The sequence below is a fragment of the Microcaecilia unicolor genome, chromosome 10 (genome assembly GCF_901765095.1).
Source record: "Microcaecilia unicolor chromosome 10, aMicUni1.1, whole genome shotgun sequence".
Taxonomy (NCBI): Eukaryota; Metazoa; Chordata; class Amphibia; order Gymnophiona; family Siphonopidae; genus Microcaecilia; species Microcaecilia unicolor.
In genome coordinates this window covers 14556349-14573808 of record NC_044040.1, presented here as the reverse complement: position 1 = coordinate 14573808, position 17460 = coordinate 14556349, and the positions used below count along the sequence as shown (strand labels likewise).

The window sequence follows — 17460 nt, the reverse complement described above, 5'->3', positions numbered from 1 at the left end:
TTCACCTAGAGGGTGCCATTTTATAGAGTAAAGGAAAGTAGATGCCTACCTTCCTTTAGGCACTATAGAAATTTTTTCTGTAATTATTAACACAGCACTAGTAAATTTAGAACGAATTGGAGGAAACGTTTCTTCATTCAACGCGTAGTTAGACTCTGGAATTCGTTGCCGGAAAAAGTGGTTAAGGCGGTTGACTTAGCGGAATTTTAAAAAAGGGTTGGACGGCTTCCTGGAGGAAAAGGCCATAGAATGTTATTGAGTGGACGTGGGAAAAATCAGCTATTTCTGGGATGGGCGGGTCAAATTGTTTGTTCTTTTGGCCGCTGTCAGTGACAGGGTGCTGGGCTCGATGGACCCTTGGGTGTCCCAGCATGGCGATGCTTATGTACTTATGCACTAACCTGGTGGTAAGTGGCGCTATCTGGTTACTGCCAGGTTACTGTGGGAGCCCTTACCACCACCTCAATGCATGGCAGTAAGTGCTTCCCTCCCCCCCCCCCCCCCCCCCCCCCCCCCCCCCCCCGCCCCCCCGGCATGGCTACATGGTAAATGCAATTTCACCACATGGCCATGTCGATTTTCAGCCTTTTTTAGCTCCTGCGGCAAAACAGCCTCCGTCGCTAATGCAGGACCCTTTTTACTGCAGCTTGGAAAAAGGACCTCTTAAAGAAGAGCCTACAAATGGTGTCCTCTAGGCACCCGTTTATAGAAATACCCTTATTTTATACATTATTTTCCAAAAGGTGATATTCTTTCTATATAATCTTCAAAATAATTGTAAAGAAAAAATGGGATAAACATAGTAACATAGTAAATGACGGCAGATAAAGACCTTAACGGTCCATCCAGTCTGCCCAACAAGATAAACTCATTTTACATGTGATACTTTATACCTGAGTTTGATTTGTCCTTGCCATTCTCAGGGCACAGACCATAGAGTCTGGCCAGCACTGTTCTTGTACTAAGTTCTGAAGCTAATGTCGAAGCCCCTTATCCAGCCCGTCCCTATCTATTCAGTCACGATCAGAGCATAGACTGTAGAAGTCTGCCCAGCACTGTTCCTCTACTAGACGTTCTGAAGATTCTGGAATCCTAAAGAGTTACAAGATTCTGCAATCCCAATTAGTAGCAACATTCCATGTAGAACCCCAAAGAGTAACATAGTAAATGACGGCAGATAAAGACCTGAACGGTCCATCCAGTCTGCCCAACAAGATAAACTCATTTTACATGGTATGCGATACTTTATATATGTACCCGAGTTTGATTTGTCCTTACCATTCTCAGGGCACAGACTGTAGAAGTCTGGCCAACACTGTTCTTGTACTAAGCTCTGAAGCTAACGTTGAAGCCCCATACTGCCTCAATATTTGGGATGATTGGTGGTCCTTGCGATATCTATGATGCTCCCTGAAGAAGCCGGTGGAGGGTGAACCCAGTTGGAGCAAAGCTGGAGTAGAGTTGATGTGGCCTCGATTTGGGCTCTGGCCAAGATTGCGATAAAGCAAGCTTTTAATAAACATGGACACATTTTATATTTGGTTTATTAAAGACTTTTATTGAGATAAGGCTCTCGCTGATGTTTCTGAATTTCTGGAAAAGCCCACACTGTTGAGACTGGAAAAAGTATCTGAGATACTTGGTTTTCTTCTGGACTCTTCTTTATCGCTGAAACCCCAGGCTAATGCAGTGGTCAAAGCAGTGTTTCATAAATGACACCAATTTAGGAATATTTGTACATTGTTATCAGAGAAATATTTTTCTTTATTTTTTAAATTTATTTATTTATAATTTTCACAAAAATACAAACATATCCAGTTTGCAAGGTAATACAGAGAAATATTTCAAAGAAAAAATAAATGCTATATCTAGCATATATTAAACAAAACAATCTTTTCACTCTTCCTTAGACCACCAAAGGGTGGAGGGAGGGGACTAAACAAATTTAAGGAGAAATATAATCCTGAAGAAAAAAGAAATTGCTTCAAATTGGCACAGTCCTGTTTGTAAATTCTTCTTTAATTGCTGAATCAATTTTTTTATTCAGTTAGATGGAACTTTAGCGTCCAGAAAAGACTTTAGTTGAGGTGGCTAAAAAAAAAAACGTATTTAATGCCAGACATTCGAATTATGCACTTACAATTGTATACCAAAGTGAAGGTTGCTCCCAGTGCTCTCACTTCATCTCTTAGTGCAAGGAATTGTTTTCGCCTTTGCTGTGTTGTTTTTGTAACATCGGGATAAACCCAGATTTTTTGTCCATAGAACAGTGTGGAAGAATATTTAGAAATATTTTTCTATATTAGTTCAATCTGTTATTTTCCAGCTAAGATGGCGTTTAGGAAGAAAAGATTTGATCATACCGCTCCAGGGCTTAGTTAAGCTACTTCCCATTGAGGCTCAAATTTCCTTTAAGTTGGCCTTCTATATTTATTAGATGTTTGATGGTTTCTGTCCAGATTATTTGGTAAAATAATTTTTTTCCCTTTGGCTCCTACCCTTTCTAGGGCTGGAGATCATCGTCTCCTGTATTTTCCATCTTTCATGGAGTAAAATATAAAAGACCCTTACAGTTATCTTTTTTCTTCTCTACTACTACTACTACTACGACTAGTACTATTTAGCATTTCTATAGTGCTACAAGGCATACGCAGCGCTGCACAAACATAGAAGAAAGACAGTCCCTGCTCAAAGAGCTTACAATCTAATAGACAAAAAATAAAGTAAGCAAATCAAATCAATTAATGTGTACAGGAAGGAGGAGAGGAGGGTAGGTGGAGGCCAGTGGTTACAAGTGGTTACGAGTCAAAAGCAATGTTAAAGAGGTGGGCTTTCAGTCTAGATTTAAAGGTGGCCAAGGATGGGGCAAGACGAAAGACAGTCCCTGCTCAAAGAGCTTACAATCTAATAGACAAAAAATAAATAAAGTAAGCAAATCAAATCAATTAATGTGTACAGGAAGGAGGAGAGGAGGGTAGGTGGAGGCGAATGGTTACAAGTGGTTACGAGTCAAAAGCAATGTTAAAGAGGTGGGCTTTCAGTCTAGATTTAAAGCCTTAATTGTTCTGTCTGTTTTCCTGTCTTATCTAGATTGTAAGCTCTTTGAGCAGGGACTGTCTTTTTCATGTATGGTGCACAGCGCTGCGTATGCCTTGTAGTGCTATAGAAATGATAAATAGTAGTAGTAGTAGTACTCACGCAGCACACGTCAATGTGGCCACGCTGCCGATTACTACCGGGAACGCCCCCAGGGTAGAAGATAGATATGTATTTATTTATTCATGACATTTATACCCCATATTAGCCCAAAATAAATTCTAGTTCAATGTAGCTTATAAACAATAATTTTGAATAAAACATAATGATGTACAGAATATGACACAAATTACAATAAGTTCCAGAAGCAAATGAATACATGTGCAGTAAAGTAACCAGGGATTTAGACTATCTCAAGGACAAACAAACAATTAAGGGTGGATAGATGAGAGCTTAGTTAGGCAGGACTAGATGGGGAAGGAGATTAAGAAAAGGCTGTGGGTAAAATTCCAATAGAGTTCTTTGCATTCAGAAAGGCCAGACTGAAGAAATGTGTTTTTAGAAGACTTCTAAAAGTTGGGTAATCATCTATAAACTTAATTGATTTAGGAAGAGAAATGTATATTTTTACCGCAGGAAACAATGCACGCCAACTTCAAAATTACTGCCGGGTGGGAACGCTAACCTGGGCGGTAGTGTCGATTTGGTGCACGCTACATGCGCGGTAGCCTTACCGCTGCTTTGTAAAAGGGCCCCATCGTAAGGGAAGCCATTGATTGACCAGCTGTCTTCTTCATACTTTGCAACGGCCCAACCAAAGCCATGACTGGGTATCACGCAGGACTCTATAAGCCACTCTGTGACCGGTAGCAAAGCAACATGTGTCAGCCATGGCTGTCGGAGCGTGTCCTAACTCTGTGTGAAGAAGCTGCTGACAGGTAGTGTTGAGAAAACAAAATGGTGATCTTTGCATAACCCATTCTTAGTGCAGAGCATTTAGCAACCAGCTACCTTTTTATTGTTCACCGTTTTGGCCGTTCCTTTCTCTCTTTGAAAGTTCACCACCATTAATCTCGTTCAGTGGCAGATTAAGACATCACCATCTTTTCTCCCCTAATGGCTTCTTTGGAGCTATCAAATACAAGCTGGACATACACAGCACTCGTTTCTGAACTCCGCTTCAAACTTGCGCGCTGGTAATTCAAAGGAGAAAGTACTTAGGTTCAGGGCTTTCTATGACAGAGAATAGAATCCCATTTAGCAGCCTTAGAGGGTACATCTGGCCTAGCAGTCTCTTAATTCTTTATCTAAATTGCTTTTTTTTCCTATACTGATTTGGGCTGAATCAATTCTAATGCCTCTATTACCTTCCCCCCCCACCCCTCACCCCCTCAAAAGCTATGAAATTGTCTTCATCAGCTCTTCCAACAGCTAGAAACAGTAACTACAGTCTGGAAATGAACTCAAACCTGGATGCATTTTCATATGTGATCGCACCAGCTGGGAATGTAGTTGCTTACGCTGCATTTGAATAAATCTTTAGCTTTACAGCCAAGCACATCTGTCCCGTTCAGTCCACTGTGCTTATCTTTGGCTCTGGTATCTCTGCAGGAAAGAATCGGCATCGTATTTTTAGCTCCACATGGGAAACGAGGATTACAGTCTGCGATAGCATTGTAAACTGGGTAGCACAATAAGAATTTGCTATATTATCTGCATGTGCATTGCTTAAAGAATTCAGTGTTATGGGCCAGTACGGGGGCCTCTGCGTTGCGTAGATTTCACCATTAAATTTGGTTCTTAAGCCATTTTCCTTTTCTATAATTTCTTTCTGTTTGTGTCTCAGGATGAACACCTGCTTCCAATCGCAGGGCAGTTTCTGATGTGGATGCAAAACAGTAATTTCCCTTTTTCTTCCTACCTTGTCCCCCTGTGGCTTGAGCCATTCCAAGTTTGTCAGCTGGAAAAGTTATTGAATGAACACAAGGCTACAGTATAGCCCAAGATTAGACTCTTGGTGTGTCTGCTCAACCCAGTCTCACAAATATTTGGTTTTGACATCTTACAAACACATAGGGGCTGATTTATTAAGGGCCTTCTTCCATTCCGTCCTTAAAAGGAAAAACCAACTTGTTGCTTGGTTAGGTCAAGCTAGTTTCAAGAGAAAACTGGTCAGAGGGGTTAGATTTGCACAGTTTGTCATGATCAGTGCAGTTTTTTCTAGTGAAAAAGGTGCCGGTACTCAAATGCCAGGCCACCCCTTCAGGGGTAGGGTGATCACTGAGGGACCCACCCCACAATAGCCAGGCCCCCTGCAACTAGTCACAGAATCTATGACAAGGCCGAATTGATGTGTAGAGCCTGAGCTCTTTCATTAAAACTTGGGGATGATGGGTCAATTTTAGTAGACAATGGAAAAAGTGCCGGTACTCAGTATCCCCAAGTACCCCCTCAAAAAAAGCCCTGGTCATGATGCTCTAGAGCTAGAAGGGTGAATTTTCAACCTCATCTCTAACAGCAGAAAAGTTTGCAAGATGCCATGTGATCCTCAGGCTTGTGCTGCGGTTCAGGGTTATGCCACAGTTGAACTTTCAGAAGAAAGTACAATTTGGAACAGATCTTTGCTGAACTGGTCTTTCTCAAAACCTATTACGTTTTAATAAGCCACGTTTGATGTGATGTCAGTACTGGGAGTCCGGATGCCAACAGCTGAGTCACTCATTTTAATGTTTGTGTACAGTGTGTCACTTAGGGATCTTTTTACTAAAGGCAGTAGATTTTGCTCGTACTGCACATTTAAAGCAAACATGAATGTATGGTGAGTGCAAAGCCTGTACAGGCACACAGTTAATGCACAACCACTACGTTACATGCCTGGGCTAATAGCAACGGTCATCTGTGCTATTGGCCCAGGCATACAATGTGTAGCTATGCGTTAACGAATAGCATGACAGATACACGCAGTGGCACTTCCCATTCCTAGTCTTCCCCGATACAACATACCATCCCCCCTCATGAGGTCCCCCGACACAACATAGCCCTCCTGTAATGAGGTCCTTACCACCCCGACACAATATTGCTCCAAATGAGGTACTGAACACCATATGACACAACGTTTCACCCCTTGACGATGACTCTGACACCCTCTGATATATTGTACCCCCTGCAACACCCTGACACACACCGACATAGTAACCCTGCCCCCGCCACAAACCTCATACTGCCTACAAAACCTTGACCCTTCCCGATCAACACCCTGACCCTCCCCCCCCCCCCAAATATCAGCTCTGACACTCCTTCTTGGGGATACCAACACAATGAGCCCACACGTTCACAAAAACTGCCCTTGAACCCCAAAACTCTGCGTCGCCAGAGCCTAACCCTCCCCCACCCCTGATTTCTCCCTGGGACTTACCCAGGGGCAGTATTGATGGCCCGTGGTGCCACCTGATGGTGTGCAAATTCAAATGGCACTGATGACCCCTAGCTTTAGTCTTGCAGTACTTTCACTAGTGGTCATTCTTTCATTTAAAGAGCTATCTTCCTTATAGGGAGAGATGGCCCCCCCACTATAAGACTATCATTAGGAATCATCAGCACCATTATGGATTTGGGCAATAACTAGCCATTACTGTCCCTAGGGTAAGTTCTGGGAGGGGGGCCAGTTGGGGATGAGGAGATGGTTGGGATTTATGGGGTGGAGCTTTTAGGTAAAAGGGGTGGGGGTTTTGAAGGGGATGGGCTCATTATATGATCACCCCAGTTATGAATAGGAAGGTCAGAGGCTATCGGGGTGTTGATCAGGGGGCAAGGTTTGTATCAGGAGGCAGGATTGTGTCATGGAGTGGGGTCTATGTCAGGGGGATATTGGAATTGGATTCAGGGGGTTTAACCGGCTGATTGTGGTAAGTGGTGTCATAACTACCTCACCAACTCACCCAATTATTACAGTCCACCTTATATCCTGCCTAACACCTTCCTTCTCTCTTCCCTCACCTAATCTTTGTACATCACTAATTGTGTCTGATATCATGGAATGATTATGTCATAACCAAACTCTGTAAGCCACATTGAGCCTGCAAATAGGTGGGAAAATGTGGGATACAAATGCAATAAATAAATAATAATAATATCTGTGTCGAGGGGAGAGGGTGCACGAGGCTAGGAAGTGCACTGGCCTGGCATGTTACATTTGACAGCTGTATTACTGGACTGCCAGTCCAGTAGCACAGCTGTCAAATAGTAACCAGACCGCGTGCATGCATTGGTAAAAGGCTCATCTAGAACCGAGTATGTCCTGATGTGAATGTCTAATTCCGATCTCCATGTAAATTGGGCTCCTCACATTAATGTACTTTTTTGTTTGTTTTACTGTATGCAAAAAAGTTTAACATTGTGTTTAGTGCACAAGCTGAAGTGAATTAAAATCAGAAGAGAAACGAGGCATTCAGTCTTATTGTATGAACTGCTTCCAAAACGTGGAGCCACAATCTGACATTTGGCACTTAAATGAATCCTCTCCCCCTTCCCAAGCGGCAAATGTCTTTTGGCATTTACCACACCGTTATGGTCACATTTGAGTCTTCAGTCAAGACCCAAATGCTGGCTTGATAACTTTGATTTATGGTAGGTTCTCTTGTGAATAAATCTTTAATTACCTCATTAATGTCCCCCGTCACCCATGAGAATAAGGAAAGGTTAATCTGGATATGAATATTCAATAAGGAAATCATGTCTTCTCTTATAAGACCTTATCAGCTCTCATGCCTGGTGTTTTAGTATCAAAAAATATCTTTAGGTCCTGTTGGGAGATACAGCAGGGCTAGATTCTATATACGGTACCTAAAACTTTAGCGCAGAGAAAAGCGCTATTCTATAAGCCGTGCTTAAAGTTAGGCGCAGTTTATAGAATAACGCTTACATCCAGGACTCGCAAGGCGTGGCTGGGTGCAAATTAGGCGCATATCCTCATTTTTCTATAACATGCGTAAATGCCAGGTATGCTCGTACCGCCCTTGCGCCTAAATTTATGCACATGAATGCCACTTAAATCTATTTAGTGCCAATAATTGCTTGTTAAAAGCCAATTTGCACTAATTGACTTGTTATTCAATTAAATTGCACGCAAAATTTTTGATGGCTTTATATAATTAGGGGGATAGCTGTGTAATATACCCCCCTGTTTACTAAGCCGCGCACTAATGCCGGCATAGCCCATTCCCCTTGAATGGGCTGTGTTGGCAGTGCCACAAGGCAGGGGCGTAGCTACGTGGGGCCTGGGCCTCCGTAGATTTGGCCCTGGACCCCCCTGCTGATGACCCTCTCGACCCCCTCTCCCGCCGCTAGCCCGCCGTCGCCGTCTGCTACCTTTGCTGTTTCTGAGTCTGACGTCCAGAACGAAGGAAGGACCTCGGCTGGCGGGGGTTGGGGTCCCCCGCCAGCAATTGTAGGTGACGGCGGGGGTGGGTTGGCGGCGGGAGGGGGGTCGAGAGGGTCGGCGGCGGGGGGGGGGTCAAAGTTGTTGGTGGTGGCAGCGGCAACAGGGGGGTCAGTGGTGCCAGGGGGGGCTAAAATGTGCCCCCTTACCTCAGGGTTTGGACCCCCCTCCCGCCGAAGTCTGGCTACGCCCCTGCCGCACGGCAGCCACTAGCGCAGCTTAGTAAACAGACCGTTTCCCATCTCCTTCCTGTTTTGGAAAACTTTATTTCTTGGAAGGATTCTCCTAGTCACTGATGCTTTTCATTTCCTTTGGGTTATGTGTCGATCTGTGCCTGGAAAAACTTTCAACATCAGTGCATAAATCATTTTTTTTTACTGCGCAATATCCAGTGGGTGTTCTATTAATAATATATCTAAACTAAGTGGAAAGAAATATGGTGAACCTACAATTATGCTGAAAGAATATAATAATTTAGGTAATTTATGGAAGAGTATTATTAATACCAGGACTGTTCTCTTATTTTGTGTCTCTGGAAAAAAAGACATTGTTGACTCAGACCCTAAATGAATGTCTAGAATTTGGTTGTAATTCTATTAATATTAAAAACTAAACTTTATGTAATACTCACTACTTTCAACAGAAACTAATGCCAAAGGTGCTTTTAAACTTGGCATTTCTGCAAGACCATGTGGTATTTCTCATCTCTCAAAGCAATATTTTCGTACCCTGAGCCTTAAGCATCTTGGGGTTTCCCATATGTTGCCTCATTGCTGCCCATAAACAGTAAGGTGAAACCTAGGCAAATAGAAACAGAGATATGATTGGTTCATACATGTCATGTGGCTCATTATCATCACTACAGATGTGCAAACATCTCGCTGTGAAAATCTGAGCACAGTGTGCTTTTCAGCTAGGTTCCATTTAAATGAAAAGTTCCACCTGCATCTTCTCTGGGAAATTCGCCTTGTCTGGGCTATCTGAAATTTAAAAGAAATCAGAAAAAAACTAATCTAGCAGGAAAGCAGGAAAAATCTGAACATAAAGCTAGTGATTTTCTGCCAAAGCATTAAGGAACAATTCAACAACACTTTACATATTTCTAGGTTTGAGGGATTGTTCAGGGAAACCTATTGAGAAATGATCGTACAGATATGGTCTCTTGGTTTTCTACTCGATTTTCATTGGTCAGACTCCAACCTGAATGGCTTTTTTGCTAAAGTAGGTTAAGCGGTTGATGTGGGAATTCGGATGTATTGACAGTTAACACAACAGCTTGACACGTTATCAGGCAAAAAAAAATCTCACGTTGGCTGACAAATGTGGAATGGGGCAGGGAATGGAAAGAATTGTGCCTTGCACTTTTCTTGCACATTAACTGTTAACACTGCAGATTCAGGTGTGGTAAAAGTAATTTCCAATGGGAGTAACTCACTTGTGATAACTCAATACTGCAAGTTGGTCAATCATGAGGTATATGAATAGCACTGCTTGCGATTAGAGAATGACATGGGGACAAAGTTTGTCCCTGTCCCAACCCCGTCCCCGTGGGTTCTGTCTCTGTCCCCACCCTATCTCTGCAGGTTCTGTCTCCATCCCCACCCCATCCCCGCACGACCTGTCTCCATCCCTGCCCCATCCCCGCAGGTTCTGTCCCCACCCCATCCTCATGGGCTCCGTCCTCATCTACAGAAGCCTTGAACACTTATGATTTTTTGTTTAAATCTTTTTATTAAAGTATAAAAAGGAACGATATGCTGTGCAACTGTTGTGTATAAATTACAAATAGAAAACAATAATAATGGGCAGCTATAATAACCTTCCTTCCCACCGCCATCCTCTACCCTTCCAACTAGAAAATGACACAGAGACAAAGTTTGTCCCCGTCCCTGTGGGCTCTGTCCCCGTCCCCATCCCCACGGTTACTGTGGTTCCCCATCCCTGTCTCATTCTCTACTTGCAATCAGCCTTACAAACTATGGGGTCCTTTAACTAAGGTGCGCTGAAAAGTGGCCTGCGCTGGTGTAGACGCGTGTCTTGGACACACGCAGGTCCATTTTTCAGCGCATCTGCGAAAACGGCCTTTTTTGGGGGATGAAAATGGACGTGCGGCAAAATAAAAATTGGCGCTCATGCATTTTGGGCTTGAGACCTTACCGTCACCTATTGACCTAGTGGTAGGTGATGGTAAGGTCTCAGGCCCAAAATGCACAAGAGCCAATTTTTATTTTGCAGCAAGTCCATTTTCAGCCCCCAAAAAAGGCCTTTTTCACAGGTGCACTGAAAAATGGACAGATTACCGCTCGGTTAGTGCCACAAGCCAGAAAATAAAATATATTTTCCGGCGTACTTAGTGGCTTAGTGTAAGGCCCCTATGTTTTTCACACTGCCCGGGAGCATCGGGCTGCTATGCCTTCTCCATGCCCATCTGAATACCAAGCTGCAAAGTACATACGAACTAACTGAATATTGCTTGGATTGATGTGTGCATTATGTGTTCAGATATGCATCTAAGGGGCCCTTTTACTAAACCGTGAAAGTGTCTACACGCTCCCAACGTGCCCCAAAATGGAGCTACCACATGGCTACCCCGTGGCTTTTGCAGTAATTTCATTTTTGGCGCGCATTCCAATACGTGCGTCTGAAAAATAATTTTTATTTTCTGCCACGCATATCGGACGTGCGCCAAGCGGCATTTGGTGCGCTTAGGTCATTACCACCAGGTCAATGGCTGGTGGTAAGGTCTCAGACCCAAAATGGACGCGCAGCAATTTTCATTTTGCCGCACGCCCATTTCGGCAAAAAGTTTTTTAAAGGCCTTTTTTTACAGGTGCGCTGAAAAATGATTCTGCGAGTGCCCAAAACCCGCTCCTATACTACCGCAGGCCATTTTTAGCTCACCTTAGTAAAAGGACCCCTAAATGACTAGAAGACCAGCATTTGCACATTCTTAACACCTGTATCTAGGCAGCTCAAGTCCAGACTCAAAACCCACCTCTTTACCGCTGCTTTTGACTCCTAACTCACTTGCCCTGTCCTTTATCCTCACCTCTTTATTCCCTTACCCTTAATTGTTCTGTCTGTTTACCTGTCTTTCTAGATTGTAAGCTCTTTGAGCAGGGACTGTTTTTTGTGTATGGTGTACAGCGCTGCATATGCGTTGTAGCGCTATAGAAGTGATAAGTAGTAGTAGCTCCTTATAGAATTATCCCCAATATGTATGAAAACATCTTAATAGAGAACGAACATAAGGTGTAATAAAAGATTTGGGTTGGATAATTGTGAGTGACTAACTTGAAGGAGAAATTGCATGCACAGTGGTGTTCCTTGGTCAGCTGCCACTCAGGGTGGTCGCCACTGCGCACCCTCCCCCGAGAGCAGCATGCCCCCCCCCCCCCCCCCGGCGTGCATTCTTCTTGCCTGCTGGGGTGCAGGGAGCAGCCGTGTGGCTGTCGGCTCTGCCGGTTCCCCGCTCCCTCTGCTGTTACTTCCTGTTCCAGGGCAGAGGGAGCGGGGAACCGGCGGAGCCGACAGCCGCACGACTTCTCCCAGCACCCTTCCTGCAGCGTGCACCTGGAGCAGACTGCCCCCACCGCCCCGCCCTCGGTACGCCACTGTGTGTACAGCTGATCTCAATGTGTGTGCAGTAAACCGGCAAATAGTAATTATAGTTATTGCATTGGCATGCAGCGGGTTTTCTCGTAGAGGTCTATATTGTCATTCTTTTTCACTTTAGGTTTGTGAAGTGTTGAACTCTACAGAGATGAGTTGCCAAGCGCCAGCATTGGCTGTGGGTGCAAACCAGCAATCTGACATTCCAGAGCGTCCAGAAGAATTTGGCTTCATCTTAGATAATGTCCAGTCTTTGCTGATCCTGAACAGAACCAACTTCACCTACTACCCTGACCCAGTGTTTGAGCCTTTCAACCCATCGGGGATATTGGAACTGAAGCCTGGGACGCCTATCATACTGAAGGTGGGAAGACAGGGGCAGAAAGAGCCATGGCAATTAGATGGTCTCGTAAGGGTAAATGGCAGCACCGGTGGTTAGGAGGCGGGGCTAGTGCTGGGCAAATGGCAGATACAAATCAAGGTCAGGTTTATATATAAAGTAGCACATATCAGTTTATCTTGTTGGGCAGACTGGATGGACCGTACAGGTCTTTTTCTTTCGTCACTTACTATGTTACTATGGTTAAAAGGATTTAATGGGTAGGAATTGCTCCTTCCTAGTTAAATCCCTCTGGACGGCTCTGCCGTTGATATTCAGTAAGGATGGGCAACCCAAACGTTTTCAGTTCATTTCATTTCTCCTGTTGGCAGCATTGTTCATTTTGGGCCCCTTATAGCAAGCTGTGGCAAAAGGGAGCCTGCGCTTGCATCGGCACGGGTTTTTGACGCGAGCCGAGCCTCCTTTTTACCTCAGTGGGTAAAAGTTAGGTCTTTCTTTTTTTTAAGAAATGGCCGTGCGGCAAGTGAAGCACTTGACGTACAGCCATTTGGAGGGGGGGGGGGGGGGAGTCCTTACTGGCACCCTAGGGATTCATCTCCCTGATTTCTAAAATCAGTATCAGGATGTTCACAGGCAGCTGAAAACAATGGGACTGTGGATAATGCTTGACCTCTATTGTATTTTGGGCACTCACTTGATTGGTCTTTCAGTAACAGCCATAGTTCTTTGGTTTACTCACGCCTTGAGACAGCTACTTCATAGCGAAACTCTGGCCAAAGTCGGTGTGTTGGATTGATCACCAACAAAAGCAGAAAACAAAAAATATAAAAATAAAAATAAAATATATATATATAAAAACGTCAAAATTTAAAATTAATCATAAAATATGTATTTAAAAGATGAATCCATCAAAATCAAAAAATTACGTAAAAAGGACGACACTTTGGATGTAAAAATGAAGAATCAACTTTATTAGCCGTACGGCCGAAACACAGCTGTGTCGAGTCCCTTTCTCCCTGCTACAGTCTGGCTAATAAAGTTGATTCTTCATTTTTACATCCAAAGTGTCGTCTTTTTTATGTAATTTTTTGATTTTGATGGATTCATCTTTTAAATACATATTTTATGATTAATTTTAAATTTTGACGTTATATATATATATTTTTTTTTTTTTTTTTAATATATATATATTTTTGTTTTTTGCTTTTGTTGGTCATCTTCGCTGTTTTGTTTCTTGTTGATTTCCTTGCGAAGACTGGTTTCTTCTGTTTTTTGTACTACCTTGGACCGATCACCTACACGTTGTTTCCTACCTGCACTTGGAAGTTGAATTCAGTTAAGATATCTTTTCACTTCTTGTTTTTGGATCCACAGTCAGTTCTGTGAAGTTTTAGCATTTGGCATCAAAGAATTTAAGGGTTTTTTTTTGCCAATGATGAGAAGGAACCCATTGACTTTTTCCAACCTTTGTTATTGAAAGCAATTATTCGGGTTGGAGGTTGGGTCGGTTTCAGAGGCTTTTTCCCTTTTTTACTTTTAAAACTTAATGCACTTCACAGAACTTTAGTTTCTTTAAATTACTATTTTGCCATCATTTCAGAGAGATTATTGTGTCGTACTATATGTAGTACTCTCTTTTCCTTTGTTGGGATATATTGCATGTGCAGATATGTACATGCAGTTGCCCTGTATGCTCAGCGCAAGGCTGCCCCTCTGTCCTGGGAGTCTCAGCATGTTTATGAGTGTGCCTGTGTAATTGTTGTTTCCAGTTTACTGCTGTGTATCACAGTTGTAGTCTGCTTTGGCCAAAGAAAGCATGGAGAAAAATACTTCAAGTTTACCTGCTTGATTAGCATGTGGTTATATGCACACAGGATTGGCCGAGCAATGCACCAAAGGCTTGAGCGTGGATTTAACTTGCGTGGCATAAATTTCCGCAAATCATATTCATCTCTTCAACAAAGCCTACAAAAGTCACCCTCAATGAAACAAATCATTCCTTAAACCACCCAAGTACACCAAAAAAACACCTCTCATACGAACTTACCTAACACCTTCCATCTAAATCCTCTTTCACCTCTGCTTATGATCGACTGTTTTTAAATCATGTAACGACGTTATCATATCTATACTCTGTAAGCCACATTGAGCCTGCAAAAAGGTGGGGAAATGTGGGGTACAAATACAATAAATAAATAAATAAAATATATATTAGACAGGTCATTGAGAATTCCACGTTGGTGCAATAAAGGAAGAGTTGATTTTGCCGCTAGAATAATGCAAAGAATTTTTTTGCCAAAGTTCTGAAAAATAGGAACAGTCGCTGAAGTGGATATGTTGGGAAGGAAAGTGGTTTGGCCCATAAAATAAAGTTCAGCGTGTGTTATTAAGCGGCAATTATTGTGCGCTCATCTCCCGCAAAGTGAGCCAAACAGAAAAACACCACTTGTCCTCATATACCGTCTACTATTCACGGCACTTTTTCTGCACTATCTTGCTTTCTGGCATCACTGCTTTCCAGCCTTCCTATTTCTCTTTTTTTTTTTGTCTTATTGTAATTTATTATTACAGCATTATTTAAAATGACAAATTAGTGGTTGGGGCAGTGTTACTTTTGCTCATAACTGTTTCCTGACTAAAAATATGTATTAATGAGTCAATTCCCCCCCTACCAAATAAAAACCCTAAAAACAATGATTTACTTGAACAGACAGAAACTGCTAAGCACATAGCGAAAATGCCGGTTAACGAGCACATCTGCTATAACTTTTATATCTGCGGAGATTAATAAGCACCTATATCTCTGCCAAACTGTGCATGCATGAGAACACCACAGTTTCTTCAAGACATTATTATTATTATTTGCTGCATTTGTATCCCACATTTTCCCACCTATTTGCAGGCTCAATGTGGCTTACAATATGTTACAACGACAATCACATTAATAGGATAAGAATTTCAGGATATAGATACAGATAAGGTGCATAAGAATATCATGGCAATCATATTAACGGAATAAGAGTTTCAGAATTGTTACAAATAAGGTTCATAAGAATATCCTGTAGGATTAGAGTGGATAAATAGATAAAACATTACATAGTGATATCAGGACAAGATAAAAACCCATCTATTCAAACAAGCCTACCCCAAAGACCCAGATTAATTTCATGAACCCATCTACCTTACATATACTGAAGACAAAACGACATTGACCCAGAATCTATCTCCCACCTTACCCTCCCCTCTCTATCACCTGTCTCTACCTACCTACCCATCCATCCTTCTATTATGTTATACTTAATTTCCTACTTTACATAACAAAATTCTGTGTTACCTATCAAACATATAAACGGCGAGTGACCGTACTCACTCGCAAATGCGCAGTAGAGACTTCCCTCTCTGCCCCGCCCCCGCTTCAATACGTGATGATGGGGGCGGGACAGAGAGGGAAGTCTCTACTGGCATGCTGCAGATGTCAGAACCACTCCCCCCTCCCCCGGAGTCGCCGCCGCCCCTCCATCTGGCCCGAGCACTGTGAACTTACATCACCACGCAGCAGCAGGCACATCAGCAAAGCTGCCGTTGGGCTTCCTTCTCTGCCTTTGTCCCGCCCTCGCCGACGTTACGTCACACGAGGGCGGGACACAGGCAGAGAAGGAAACCCGCCCCGACGGGTCAAATCATGTGTTGTTTTTATGGTGATCGGTAACACTGTTATTGCAAAAACAAATGCGCATGCATATAGTCATCCCTCCCATTAACAGCATGATTTGTCTGCATATTATATTTCCATCGTATTTGTTTGTTGCGTGCGGCAAAATATTTTCTTGTTAGTCTCTTACTACGGTCGTTATTCTTCTGCAGCTGTACCACAAACATTCTGCATCTGGCGCTGAGTGTGCCCGGTCTCTTTCACAGGGGGGGGGGGTGAGAAGAGGGGTTGACAACAGACTGTGCAATAAACATTTATTCTGGGGAAAACTTAGAGGGTCTTTTACTAAGGCGTGGTCACGTTTTTGTCGCGCACTAAAATTGTGGGTGCGCTAAACGTTAGAGACGCCAACGCATTCCTATGGGCGTCTCCAACATTTAGCGCGCCCACAATGTTAGCGTTCGCTAAAAACATGAGCGCGCCTTAGTAAAAGACGCCCCAAAAGAGCTGGAGGGACAAATTTCATTTTCTGGGATGAGGAATTTGATCACTTTATCTTAGATAAGGAGTATCTAGAAGGAGAGGGGATAATATATGTTGTACTCTGGATGGCGGTTGGCTTAGCAGAGTTTAAAAAGGGGTTAGACGGTTTCCTAAAGGACAAGTCCATAAACCACTACTAAATGGACTTGGGAAAAATCCACAATTCCAGGAATAACATGTATAGAATGTTTGTACGTTTGGGAAGGTCGCCAGGTGCCTTTGGCCTGGATTGGCTGCTGTCGTGGACAGGATGCTGGGCTCAATGGACCCTTGGTCTTTTCCCAGTGTGGCATTACTTATGTACTTATGATCTTAGGCAATGTATTTTGCTTGCCTTAGCTTTGAAATCACCTCTGCTGACTGATGCCTAGTAGAGGTCCTACATCAGACTTTTGCTCTCTGTCTATTCGGTGTGGAAGAGTATGATACAGATTTTGGTCTTTGAGGCCCTAGAAAGGAGAAAAGAATCCATGGTCAGAGCATTAGATTGAAATTCAGGAAAAATCATGGCATATAAGCCTAAGACGCCTGTCCGTTACTTTACTCTCTGAGGAATCTTGGGCAAATCACCTTGTCTGCATTAACCTCCAGGATTTAGTAGGGGAAAAAAGTCATTTATCATATTCTGTCTTTCCCCTTATAAGGTTAACTTTTTAAACTGATAGTTAATGAGTTCAAAATGTATTTTTGCTTGTTTTTATTATTTTTTAAAAAAGAGTAAAAAAAACTAAGGGGTCCTTTTACTAAGGTGCGCTGAAAAATGGCCTTAGGCGCAGGTTTTGGGCGCGCACAGATCCACTTTTCAGAGCGCCTGCAAAAAATGCCTTTTAAACATTTTTG

At 42.9% G+C, this 17460-nt stretch overlaps 1 protein-coding gene across 1 annotated transcript in view; it reads left to right on the top strand.

Moving 5' to 3' along the window:
- The window catches only part of LOC115478998 (plexin-A4-like), a 950498-nt gene that overhangs the window by 744981 nt on the left and 188057 nt on the right, over window positions 1-17460 (top strand). Inside the window, 1 exon segment of the mRNA XM_030216702.1 lies at window positions 12210-12449. Coding sequence (XP_030072562.1) covers window positions 12210-12449 — 240 coding nt within the window.